Source organism: Dermacentor albipictus, chromosome 10 (genome assembly GCF_038994185.2).
Source record: "Dermacentor albipictus isolate Rhodes 1998 colony chromosome 10, USDA_Dalb.pri_finalv2, whole genome shotgun sequence".
Taxonomy (NCBI): domain Eukaryota; kingdom Metazoa; phylum Arthropoda; class Arachnida; order Ixodida; family Ixodidae; genus Dermacentor; species Dermacentor albipictus.
The window spans coordinates 5,140,006-5,153,049 of NC_091830.1; the positions used below are offsets into that span (position 1 = coordinate 5,140,006).

The window sequence follows — 13,044 nt, forward strand, 5'->3', positions numbered from 1 at the left end:
AATTAAGGGGAGTTACATGAAAAAGTGATTCGCACGCCGAGAGCATCACCAGGCAAAAGCACTAGTGCTGCATGGAAAGGCTGAAATATTACCTGAAGTTGAATAGCGAATTGAGTACAGCACGTCTTTTAAGTTAATGGAAAGAAAAAAAAATCTAAACAACAAGGACAATCTGCAATTTTCCGGGATACTCAATGTAAATTCGGGACATTTCGAGGCAACATAATTGCTGAAAACCAGGTGCAAGCAGATTGGTAGATGCAATATGTAGATGGCACTAACATCGGGACATTTTTCGAAACAAGGGCATGTCCCGAAAATTTCAACTCTAGTGGTGATATGTGTACTTACATAAGAACAATGGCTCATATATAAATACGTTTAGGCATCATTTCGTACACCTTGTGTGACACCCATCGCGGAGGATTAGCCAAGAACGGGCACACAATCAGTGGCACACATTAAATCAAAGAAAACATTAAAGAAAATAAAGTAATTCGAAGAATTTGTGAAACATAGTCCACTATATTGTAGAGAAGGGGCCAGTGTACTTTAGATGACATTATAAGTTCAGGCTTGATGTTGTAGACGTCGGTCTGTATCAGTCCAGAACTGCCCCCCCCCCCCCCCATCATGCGCATGTCAATACACATTTCCTGCACCGCGGACATTGCGGTACAATTTTTTTATTCATAAACTGCGTGGAGTGTAAAGCTTGTTATTGGGCTAGTTGGTACACATTTCTAAATCTAGAACAGCGCCAGGAAACGTGACAAGAAAGCGAGACTGCGTTCTTCTCGTCCCGTGTCCTGGCGCTGTTTTAGCAAGAAGCTCGGCAATTTAACATTCGCAATTTCTATTCTTTTTCTTCCTGTGCCCCTTCTTCCAGCTTTGTATTCTTTCTGTTTCTTCCTTACAGTAAAGTGACTGCTCAACAACACGTTTTTCTTCTGACCCCTATATTCTCAAGTAGATATTCTTGTAATCGCGAATATTATTATTATCAGTGATTTCTAGCTCTGTTGGCATCGCTCCTTGGTACGTGTCTGCGATCATCATCATCTGAGCGAGGAGGATGCACGCCGAGGAAGAAGCCACGGCGGAGCGCGTGCTCGGGTCCGGCGAACGGCGCAGCTCGTGGGTCAGCAGCTGACTCGTCCCCCGGCGGTGCCAGGGGCTCCCCGGAACCAACAGCGACCACCGACACCGCCGCCGCCGCCGCCATGACCGCGTCGCACGTGAGCGAGTCGGGCGCCGTGCCGGGGGACGCGATCGGGGACGCTGCGCGGCGACCCGAGGTTGTCGTAGTCCGGGACGTGGACCACCGCGGTTACCAGTGCATCGGCCAGAGACCAAGCGGCGCTCTCAAAGTCTTCCACAGGTCAGCTGCTCCGCATGCACTCTCACCGCGCAGCGACTGATGCAGCGACGGGCACGACAATGTGGGCGAATTGCTACCGCCGCCGCCGCCGTAGGAGCACACGTAATGTGCGGCAGCAAACCTTTGTGCCGGGGTAGAGAACACGCGTATGCTAGCCTTGTTGTTCAAAGAGCGAAAGTCGTCTGACGTGGTCGCCCCCGTGTGTAGTTGTCTCGCCTGTGTGCGCATCGAACTCTTATGTAACCTTAGGAGAAAAAAAATCGGGCCTTTTTTACTGCGCCTAAACCTGTGCCTACGTGCGTGTCGACAATTGGGGTGCATTCACGCCAGCGAGACATGTCGTTTGAGCGACCATGACTGGCGACCAAGAAGCGCCTCACGACGACCAATGTTCACGTATAGTCATGCAGGACGTGCACTTCGGCACACCGAGATATCTCGCGATGGGTGCTATTCGCGCTGGCACTGCTTTCCTCATTAGGACAGACCGGTGGACTAGTTGGTATGACAATAGTTACACGGTAGCGCAGAAGCCCATGGAAGAAAGAAATATATAGACGGGTCGTAGCGCTAGCTAGCTATTGTCCCGTTTATTTCTTTCGTACATGTGCTTCTTCGCTACTGTGTAAATAATGATTTCCTGAGCCGGCCTCCGCTGCCCCTGTTTTTCCAACGGCAAGGCACGACGCCGGTGCGGCGAAGCCAGGGGCGCTGTTTCGGCGTTTGATGCCAACAGCGACTACATGAATGCCACAAAATTCGGCCCATTATTTATCTCACACGTGAGAGTCGCATATCCATTCTTTCGAGCTCATTAAGTCTTGTACAAATTCTACGAGCACTGCCGTACGGTGCGCTTACTAGAAGGCAGGGCGAGGAATGGTTTTGCAAGACGCAGTGGTACGTGCAGGCGGGGAGAAAACAATACGGGATCTGCGTGCGCGTGTACTCTTGCACCCTCTAACGAAGCAGGCACCTTCCGTCGAAGCATGGCATTGCGCATGCGCCTCCTGTGACGCTCGCGTGCATGCCCGCATACGTTCATTTCTTGCTCGCGTTGTTTCGTATTCGAGACTGCAGAACATGGCGGTGGGAGAGCGGTGTCTATTTCGGCCGTTGTGATATGTGACAAGGCCATTCACGCTCTGCCGACCGAAACATAGCAAGAAGCGCAGTCACAAGGTGGGCGTAGCGGCTGGCATAAAACGTGAATGGGCGCGCATGCGCAATGTCACGACAGAAGCACCTGATTCCTTAAGGGACACAAGATTGCAGTTTAGCACGCGCTCGCAAATCCCCTATTATTTTGTCCCCGCCTCTACTTCCGGTCGCTCTAATGAATCAGCACTACTGTCATTCGCTCATTGTTCTTTCTTTATTCATTGCCAAACAGCTTGGAAGCCACTTATGTTTTTTTTTTCAGTAAAGCTTTTCGTGCGGTGCCGTTAAATTATTTGTTTTCTTCGTAGTTACTCGTGAACGTGTCTATTGCGATAGAGTTGTTTTTGCGATGCTCCTAACTTAAAACGTCCATGTTTTGAAGTTTTGTAGCAGCTTACTGAAAAGACGTAGTGATATCGTTCGTCATTTGTTTACGTTCCAGCTCGTGACCAAACATTCAGCTTCGAACATTCTTACGTAACATGTGTAAACCTAATTGGTCGGCATACTCTCAACGAGTTCACTCATATATAATACACGATTGAGTCTCAGAGTTCTGGTAAATGGGGCTGGACATTAGTAGAGACCATAAAAATAATAATCAGCCCGAGTACTTAATAAATTTACAGGGCTATCGCCATCATAATTTTTTGGGAACCTTGCCTTTGATAATATAGTAACGGCAAAACTGCTCTGGTACAGCAAAGCCTTGTTTGAGTTTAATGGTGCTTGGACATGGTGGCAAAAATAAACATGGATGAAGAAAGCCGGGAAAGGGGGCGGGGATCATAGCTATACAGTAAATGTGTTAGTAGTGGTACAAGTTCTTACGCTTCTTCACTGCGAACACAAAGCTCTGCTAGCTGCTCAGCTTTTAGTACGCAAATTCATGTGAAAATACCACAGTTGTCAATCCACTAACTAGGAAGCAGCCTTATACTCAAGTGTGTACGTAGCAGATAGAAGGAAGTCGCAAATAGATTCGACCTCTAGTTGGCGCCGATGCGTTACAGAACTAATTGAATTCCTCAACGTAATATACGTCAGAAAAATCCTAAATTACGGCCTAAGCAAGACGTACAGACAGAATTGCGTCGGGATTTAGCTTGAATATACCAGAAAAAATGGCTGTGGCTTAGGTAAGGTTAAGCCCAGGATGCGAAGCATACTAGCCTTTATTTTAGTTGTTGAACCACTGTTTAGCCTGGTGAACTGCTGTTGCTTGGCTATATTTGGTTCGGCTAGACGAAGAAACAACTCATGCATTACTTCTTCGCCTTCAAGAGTGGAACGCGACAGCGTTCCCGTCGACCCGCCAAGGGGTGTAAGACAATGGGCTACAGGGCAGCGACTACGCGCCCCGCATTGGACGCGGTGAGCGTCGAGCAAAGCAGCGTTCGGCGCGGCAACGAAATGTGCGCCTGAGCAAGAGACGCACGCCTTAGAAACAGCGCGTTTCTAAGGCAACACCGCATTCACTAGAGGCGCTTTTGTACCGCTTTGAAGCGTTGTACTCGTGGCTCAGTGGTAGCGTCTCCGTCCCACACTCCGGAGACCCTGGTTCGATTCCCACCCAGCCCGTCTTGCAAGAGTTGAGCCAAAGCCACTTCTCCTCTGTCGTGACGTCACGGTGTCACGTGATTTCATGGTCACCGCCGCGCCTGAGGAGCTGGGTTGAGCCCTCGTAATATGCTTCGCATAAAACCTAATTCTGTCAAGCGGAAACTAAAACACAAACCCCTTTTCCGAGCGGCGCAGCCCGCTTGGCTCCTTGCAGCACCACCATCGCGGTCGACTCCGCGCATCCGCAAGAAGACTGCGGTTGCCGGGAAGCGTGCAAGCAGCCAGGGATCTTTGAAGTCTATCGCGTTCCACTCTTAAATGCGAAGCTTAAGTGTCCTCCGGGTTTTTCGTTAAAGAATTGAGGTTGAGCGTCCCCAGACTGCAGAGTGTGTTGTGAGGGACGCGGTATAGTGCTGAGGCGCTGAATTCATTTCGGACATCTGGTGTTGCTCATTGTGCGACTGAATATAAGTGCCGGAGCGTCTTCGCATTCGAACCCCCTCGGAGCGCGCCCGCCGCAACCGGAAATCGAACCGCCACGGAGGCAACGGTGTGGCCCTTGAGAAAGACGCTAGACGCGGTGCAATTGCGCCAGCTGTTTGTAGTGACTGAACCCCCCCCCCCCGCCCCCCCCCCAAAAAAAAATTATTTCGGGTTTTACGTTTCAAAGCCGCGATATGAGTATGAGGGAAGCCGTAGTGGGGGACTCTGGATTAATTTGGTCCACCTCAGGTTCTTTAATTGTACACGGGCTTTTCTGCATTTCGTACCACCTGGATGCGGTCGCCGCATCCAGGACTTGATCCCGTGCCCCAGGACTTAACAGCGCAACACCAAGACCACTACGGCCACCACTGGGGTCATAACGAATGATCCAGCCGGTGAGGAAGGTCTATGAGCGGCGAGAATTTGGAGTGGCACCCTCTCGCGAGTGACGTCACGGCCAGGACGCCACTCGCTCCGGCTCGCTCGGCTGCCGCGCGCGCTCGTTTTCTTGGTGCGTGCTGGGGGTATTGGCCGCTTGAGCCCTACTTACAGGAGGTTATTTCAGATTATTTCTGCTGCCATGCGGGGATACCACTTTCTTCTTTAAAACCGCGTGAGTCATGAAAATTTACGACTTGGATATCGCAAGCTATGTAGCGCTGAAGGGGTCTACTGGTCTTGCAATGCATATGTGCACCCTGTCTGTTCATAAATTTTGCTTAAAAAGAACGTCTGCAAGTTCAACAGGCGAAGTTATTTAGGACGCTCCTCTAAACACTTGACATTCCCTTATTACTTAAGTATGAGAGGCATAGCATTTTACATGGAAGAAATATACGCTGATATTTGGTGTCAACATTATAAATCCGCGTTAGAAGGACACTGCCCAGCGAAGCTTTGATCATAAGTCTTATCACTCTGTTTAGTTGTTTTAGTTAAACGTGGCAACTATATTAAGACCTAAATGGAAGAGATAGGCACGCATTTCGTGTGAAAAGGTTTTGTACTACTTTCACCGTTCTCTGAAATAGGCACCCAGAAACGCATTGGCTGTTAACACGATGGCACATCGTGTATAGTATATATATACTTGACGAATATCATAGCAGCAATCACATGAAATAAAATTTCTTGTTTAAGATCGAGAAGCAATCAAATGCAAGAGATGAAATGTGTCCTAGGGACCCTCTGTAGCTTATATCGACGATATGGAACACCCCTAGCTAGCTCCTGCCACGGAAGCAAACGAGTGTCGTTATGGAGAGGAACGCATTGTTCGCGAAACCCAGCAGTTCACTACAACTTCGATTTGAAACCATGAAGTAGCTTTTTACAGCTCCAATTACAATGACTATAGCATACTCTGGGAACTACAGCACAGCTTAGGCTGCGTTTAAATGGAAAATGCAAACACATTCTGCCTCAAGATATCTCGATCCTGCGTTGTCAAATTACACAGATTGAAAACTATTTGCTTCGTTAGTGCATAAAAGAATAACTCGCGTACCCGCATCTTAAAGAAGACACCACGTCTCACATTAACGCTTGACCTCCACTGGGGAACAATGCTATCTTCAATATGTGCAACACTACTAATGAATGGGCCTTCTGCTTCTTGCTGGCTTCAGCGAACAGGTCCAAAAGGCATATTTCGATTCAAATATTTGACCGGAGCAGCCTGTGTCAGTTCTGCAAACAGATTCATTATGTCTGTTTTTCAAGAAATTTATAAGCACCAGTAAATTGCTCAAGTGAGTTGAACGTGCAGCACGGAAAGGGAATAAATATTGGTACATTTCTTTCTGTGTGCTGCAAACAGCTGTAAACCTCAATCACCTTTGCTTCAAGTTACCGCCATCTAAATTTAACCGGTGAAGAACGGCCTAATTTTGAGAACCAGTTAAAAACGAAAGTGGTGCTGGCCGAATCTAAACTGCAGTGGTAGTCAAGCCCGCGTGTTAATGCCGAGGGTTTCTGTGAAGAAATAGAAAAATTTGATATTATCCCGTGAAGTATTCGTCATGAGCAAACATGTTTTAGCGGGTTAAAATCTAGATAAATGTTGTAGAAGCCATATATAGTCAGCGTTTAATTGTGACACGCATATTGCACCATGGTGGGTACGGAATCTTAACTAGATTCTTATGTGTTGTGCTTTTGCGTCTATGCTTTCATTATTCACGTGAGCTACCACTAGAAAGTGTAGATCCGCGTATGAAAAACCCGTAATGGTCCGGTCTGAGCTCCCTCGGGTGGCAGTATAGCGTTGCCTTCGAGAAATATATTGTCGTCTAGGAAATAAGCTCCTTGATTACATTTTCGCGAACGAAGACATCGTAAAATATATTTGAGAGGCCCGTCATAAGTATACAAGCATTGGGAACGAGAGGGAACAAACGGAAACACTGCAGAAGGCGTCCGGACACCGCCCGAACTGCAGCAGACGACAGACGCGAGTTCGTGCCCTGACGTCACGCGAGCGGCGCTCGCAGCGCCCCTCTAGGTCGTTCTCGGGGCTAATACAGCAGATAACAAGTGGTCTCACAGAATAAGAGAACGGGTGGCAGTCGAGGCCGGCAGGGCACAAGGTAGAGCACGAATACCGACTAATCTATAGGTGTACGGCTGGTTCCACCGGCAGGCTTGTGAAGCTGATGCCAACGTTACTAGAGTAGCTTGCTGAGGCCTCCATGTCGCTGCGCTATCAATTTTAGTAACTATTGAAAGTAGTTTGTGTCAGTTGCCTGACAATTTTTCGTCATAATTAATTCGTCCACAGTGTTTAGTCACAATTGCATCGTCCATAGTGACAGGCGCAAGTCGACGTTTTGATTGCTGGTCTAGTTTAGCGCATACAGACGAAGACGCAAGGAGGCACAGGAAAGACACAGACGCGGCATCTGTGTCTTACATGTGCCTTCTAGCGTTCTCGTAGGTATTCGCTACAGTATTACTTCAGGATGCCACACCAAGAAGACTGCGTTGCAACCATATTTGGTTGGTCGTTACCGAAAGCTCTGAGTGATATGGCATGCAACTCCGCATTCGGCTGGTTGAGACGGACCGCTCGAGACGTGTCCGGTTGCTTCCATCCATGTGACTACCCGATCAAGATTGTTGGGAGCCGCTCCCACTCTCTCGTCAGAGCGTCTTGGAAATCTTGCCGACCTTCGATCACGTGACACCCACATTCCAGTTTGTTGAGTGGCGAAAGTGGAAGCCGCCATTTTTTCTTTGCTTTGTGATGCTGTCGCGCTGTAGTCGCGTAATTGCGGAAGTTCGTCATAGATTTATTTCCGCCATGCTGAGCTGAGGGGCGTAGCCTCTGCTTCTGACAGAGAGCGGCTCCATATCTGGCTGCTTTGAGACAGAACCTTGGAGCGACCGGCCGAAGATACCAGAATGTTCGAGGTTTACTGCGGCAAACTTGCTGATGGCTACAGAGGCAAAGGCTGCGCCTGAGAGGCGCGCACACAGAACCGAAGGGCGTGGACGTTTCGAAAAAACCAGAATATATACGTGTGTCCTACACTTCACAAACGTATGCCACAGCACAATTCAAAGACCGCACCTGCCGGGATCACTAGATGTGTGCTAACACGATACAGTCTTCTCGCCGTCACACACTTTTTGCCTCCGTGCAGATTGCCCCGGACAAGCGGTTTCAGCACGACGTTCACGTTCGTCTGCAAGACGGTGGTCCTGCTCGTACTCAAGCTGTACTTGGCTTTCCTGCTGCTGCACTATCTCTACCGGCTGCCGCAGCTGCCCATCGACAGGTTTCCCGACAGGCTGTTCGAGATCGGAGAGATCCTGCTCGGTGTGGCCGCCGTCGCCGGAGCCGAGAGCCTCTGGTCTCGCAAGTCGAACGTGGCCTTGCTCGCCTCGCGCTACTTCGAGGCGCCTGAAGGCGGCGGCCGCTTCGAACCGGGTCAGAGCCTTCAGAGGCCGCAGAGCTTCTGGCACGACAAGTTCATTCCCCTGCTGTTGTTCGGCCACGCCCTGGCCGGCGTTTCGCTCTACTTCGCCTCCAACATCTGCCCGTGGACACGTGAAGGCATTGCCAATTACTCCTTCTTGGAGGCCTTCACGCGCTTCTTCTTTGTCAACCTGCTCGCACTCTCCCAGGCGTACATGGCGATGACCATCTACACAGTCTTCTGCGTGGACGTCCGCAGAACGATGCAATGCGCCACCGAAGAGCTGCAGCGACGCCGCGACTCCATCACCCACGACGGCCTGAGACGGCTGCACAGGAAGTGGGAGCTGTGTTGCCGCTACCTGGGCGACCTTAACTACAACTTTCTCGGTTTCGTCTGCGCCTGGTACTGCTACCTGTTCGTCAGGGCCATCTATCTGGTCGCGCTCGTCAGCAGCACAGTGTTCCCGGCCAGCCGCGCTGCCTTGACCAGGCAGGAGTTGTGTGTGCCTTTGTTCGAGCTCACCTATCTCGCCATCCTGTGCGCCGTCTCGGGCAAGGTCAAGGATACACTCTATTCGCCCGTCGAACATCTCCGGGAGCTGACCCTGTCGAGGCCCACTGAGGAGACCGCCATCCACATCGAGGTGCAGAGGTTCCTTTACCGCATCTCCAAGTACACGTCCATGACCCTGTGGAAGCTGTCCATGTGGACGGAGAATGCGTTCAAAATATTTGTATTGGTGGTCGCTGCTCTGCTTGTGCTACACGACAAGCGTGTTCGTGCGAAGCTGCTTTGAGCGGTTCGTGCGTTTTAGACCCCATTCATACTTCGGACTGCGCGGCTGCAGCTCCTCGAATGCGTCTCGGCATGGCCAAATTGTTCATTATTAAATGCGATACCATTTATTAAGTGCTATGGCTGCGAGATCGCAGGCCTGATCGAAGATCGCAAATCGTCCTTGAACGAAAACTTGCGGATGCACAAATGCATTTAATTGAATGCAGCGTGAGCCAAGGCTGAATCAGGGTCTTATTAGCACCTATACGAGATTCTGATGGCTCATTGAAATTTTGGATGCAGTCTTACGCGTAATAACTGGCGCTATAGATTTACCCGGTTTGCGCGATTCTCTCATTAGAGAGATTTAGAATATGGGATCCAAGCGATTTGGGGACCCATGATAATTGCGGGCCGTAAGTACGTATGCGCTTAACCAAAGCCAGTCTTGGTTTCTCTCGTTCGCGTTGATGCAAGACCAAAAAATTGAGAACTAGCGTGGGTCTCCAAGCCGTCTTGGGTCGCCTTCGTGGACGACGAGAAATCGCGAGTAAGCCAAGAGAACCGTACGAATACGGTTATTAGTTCTTGTAGTGTGACCTTTTTGCTCAAAAATGTATTCTGTTTGTTTTTACTTGTAGAAATAGCTTTTTTTTTTGCTTTCGAGCTCCTTTATATATTCCCCACTGTGGTGTCCCAAGCTCTGTGTGCGTGTGAGCCAGTTCTCAAACTCTGCTGCTCCTTTGAATCCAAGAGCAGCCTGCCCAACGCGGCTTGGTGTCCCAGTGTCTTGGTTTTCCCATTTTAAAACTCTGTTCTTTAAGTTTACGAGCATTTAGATTAACCACAGATTCGGCACTTGCGAAATAACAAACCATCTCGGGATATCTGGCAACGTTAATGGCAATTAATGAAGCAGACATTACTGGCAAATAATGGAGCAGACTTTTAGAAAATTTTGCAATTTCTCATGGCAAAAGCACGATTTGATTATGTGGCACAAGGTAGTGGGAGACCCCAGACTAATTTTAACCTCCTGGGGTTTTGTAACGCGTGCACATGGGTGTTTTTGCATTTCGCCCCATCGAAATGTGGCCGCCGTGGCCGGGGTTCGTTCCCACGACCTCGTGCTTTGCAGCGAAACACCTTAGCCACTAAGCAATCGCGGCGGGTGAGCAAATATAGCAGCATACCCTATTGCATCTCTGAAAATCATGACTGAGGCGTGTAGTGCAGCCAGGGCTGCTCCCTCGGGCTTCCCCTCGGAACCGCTTCGCGACCTAACACATTGTCGACTCCCTTTCACGCCAACGTGTTTCATGACTAGACTGGGTATGTGCCGCTGTTCATCTCGCCAACTTGGGGTCACTGGGTATGTGGCACTCCGTGTGTGGCAAGCGAAGGACCAATTCTCGGCGTTCGCACGCACCGGCGCGCCACGCTTCTCACCCCGGAGGCTACTCGCGAACTTCTTGGCAGCGCCAATAGATGGCGCAGCGTGCTTAGAAAGAAGCGCAGCAGAAGAGCGCCGCTACCGCATGACGTGTTTCTCAGCGTTCGCACGCGCCGGCACGCCGTGCATTTCGGATGTCATCCGCAGGCTTCGTGGTGGCGCGGCTGGATGGCGCCGAATTCAACGATGCAACTTCAATTTCAACGATACAAATGAGCAGGAGCTTACAATACAAGGCCATGATATACTCCAGGTGGCCGAATACAAATGTCTCGGGGTATGGATAAACAAGGGGCAGAGGTACACGGAAGAGCACGAACAGTCTCTCATATCAAAAGGACGAAGAGATTCCGGGATAATGAAAGATAGGGCATTGTGGAGGTACAACAGGTATGAGGTACTGAGAGGTATTTGGAAGGGAGTAATGGCGCCGGGGCTTACTTTCGGGAATGTGGTCCTGTGCTTAAGGGCAGAAGTTCAGTCGAGACTAGAAGTAATAATCGGAAAGCTGTAGGAAGATTAGCACTAGGTGCCCACGGGAAAACCACAAACGAAGCATTACAGGGGGATATGGGCTGGGCATCGTTCGAAGCACGGGAAACTCAGAGTAAAATCCTATACGAAAAACACCTGAGGAAATTGGACGATAACGGGTGGGCAGCTAAGGCATTTAAATACCTATACAGAAAGAGCGTTGACTCAAAATGGCGGAAAAGAACCAGGAAGCTAACCACTAAGTATGCCAGACACGAGGACGGAGAAAGACAGAGCGTTAAACGACAGGTTAAAAACGCGGAAGGTAAAAATTGGATGAACTCAATGGAAAAGAAGCATAGTGTTGAACTCTATCGAGCCTGGAAACAGCAGATCAGGAAGGAAGCGTTTTATGATAACTCAAGAGGCAGTGCCCTACTCTTTGAAGCTGGGTCAGGATGTCTTAGAATGCGGAGCTATAAAAAGAAATTTAACGAAGAAGCATACACATGTACTGTGTGTGGTAAATCTGTAGAAACAATAGAACACCTTATACTAAAATGTGATGGTATTCATCCCGATGTCTATGTGGCCACAGTCACACTTCCTGAGGCCCTAGGGTTCAGAGATAAGAATAGACATGTAAATAAATATGCGGTGGAAATTAGCAAAAGCGATTGGAGGTTTGGTGGCTCAAAACCAAAGAAGTGACATAAGGTTAAAAGTATAGGAAGACGTATTTAAAGGAAATGGCTAATTTTAATAGCTTACAACACAGTTAAACAAAAATGAAAAGCTGAGCATGGTGGTAACTTCCATCACCCCGGTTCAAAAAGGACGCTCCTACCTTCCATCCATCCATCGAATGTTCTTACGGAAGCGCGAAACAGAAGTCCCTCTGTAGTACAAGCTTCACAACTCGTTTGGACGGTGGCAACACATTGTGTCACGACTTCGATTCAGTGCCAAACGCATTATTGTAGACAGTCATCGCGAGATGGATTCTGCAGAATTTTATTGCGAAAGCAATCATATTGCTGTGGTGATATCACTTCAGCAATAACAGCTCTAGGCGCATTTCTGTCATCACCGTCGCCGTGATGTTCCGCATAAAGTCTTAGGGTGATAACATCATCGCCGCGCTCTGCATGATACATGTGCGAGTGCAAGCGCGCAAGGGTGAGCCGTCGATGGTAGCTCAATCACGCACGCGCAAGGGAAGAAAGCGGGGAGGAAGCACGCCCTCTTACATCGCATCGCGGGCAAGGCACTGGGGCAGGAGGAGGGAGGGGGTTCTAATACGGAGGCGGCTGTGCATTGCACGGCCGCGCTGTCCCCATCTTGAAGGCGATCTGCGATGGAGACACAGAGCGCCGAGTGTTGATAGCTTCGTGTGCGCTGTGTCCTCGCCGCTTAGTTCGCGTTGAAGCGAGAGGCAGCACGAAGGCCAATTCGCTAGCTGCTGTTGTCACGCTTCCTCACTCCATCATTTTTGGGGCGGCTGTATGCGGTCATTGAGTGATATGAGTTCATATTTGCGTGTGCGCGTGCGACCTCACGTTCATTAATTTAGTTAGTAAGCGAATGTTTACAAACTTGAAGAAAAAAATTCGCAATAAAGACGAGAAGACGACAGGTACTACAAGGACGGGCGCTAACTTTCGCAACCTTCTCGAGGTTGCAGGACACCCTGAGCCAAAATCGGATCACGTGTACCTTCCTCCTATCACCTATAGTCTTTCGTTAACACCCTCCCTTGCCTGTTCAATCTATTGAAGACGCTTATCACAAACGCTATAAATAAATAGGATGGAAAACCGGCTTGG

General features: G+C 49.3%; 3 protein-coding genes across 4 annotated transcripts in view; 2 read left to right on the forward strand and 1 right to left on the reverse strand.

The window, feature by feature from the left end:
• Positions 1 to 13,044, forward strand: part of Gpa2 (Glycoprotein hormone alpha 2) — a 166,611-nt gene that overhangs the window by 55,116 nt on the left and 98,451 nt on the right. The window lies entirely within an intron of this gene.
• Positions 1 to 13,044, reverse strand: part of LOC135920285 (uncharacterized) — a 59,994-nt gene that overhangs the window by 36,383 nt on the left and 10,567 nt on the right. The window lies entirely within an intron of this gene.
• On the forward strand, positions 1,073 to 9,419 carry LOC135920291 (uncharacterized). Its single transcript, XM_065454479.2, has 2 exons — positions 1,073 to 1,381; positions 8,236 to 9,419. The coding sequence occupies exons 1-2, from the start codon at positions 1,224 to 1,226 to the stop codon at positions 9,308 to 9,310; spliced, it is 1,233 nt and encodes a 410-aa protein (XP_065310551.1). The 5' UTR covers positions 1,073 to 1,223; the 3' UTR covers positions 9,311 to 9,419.

What these genes read in the sequence shown, in the direction of transcription:
- LOC135920291 (XM_065454479.2), top strand. Translation starts at nt 1,224, where the DNA reads ATGACCGCGTCGCACGTGAGCGAGTCGGGCGCCGTGCCGGGGGACGCG. An exon ending in GCTCTCAAAGTCTTCCACAG is followed by an intron (nt 1,382 to 8,235) that starts GTCAGCTGCTCC and finishes GCCTCCGTGCAG; the next exon opens with ATTGCCCCGGACAAGCGGTT.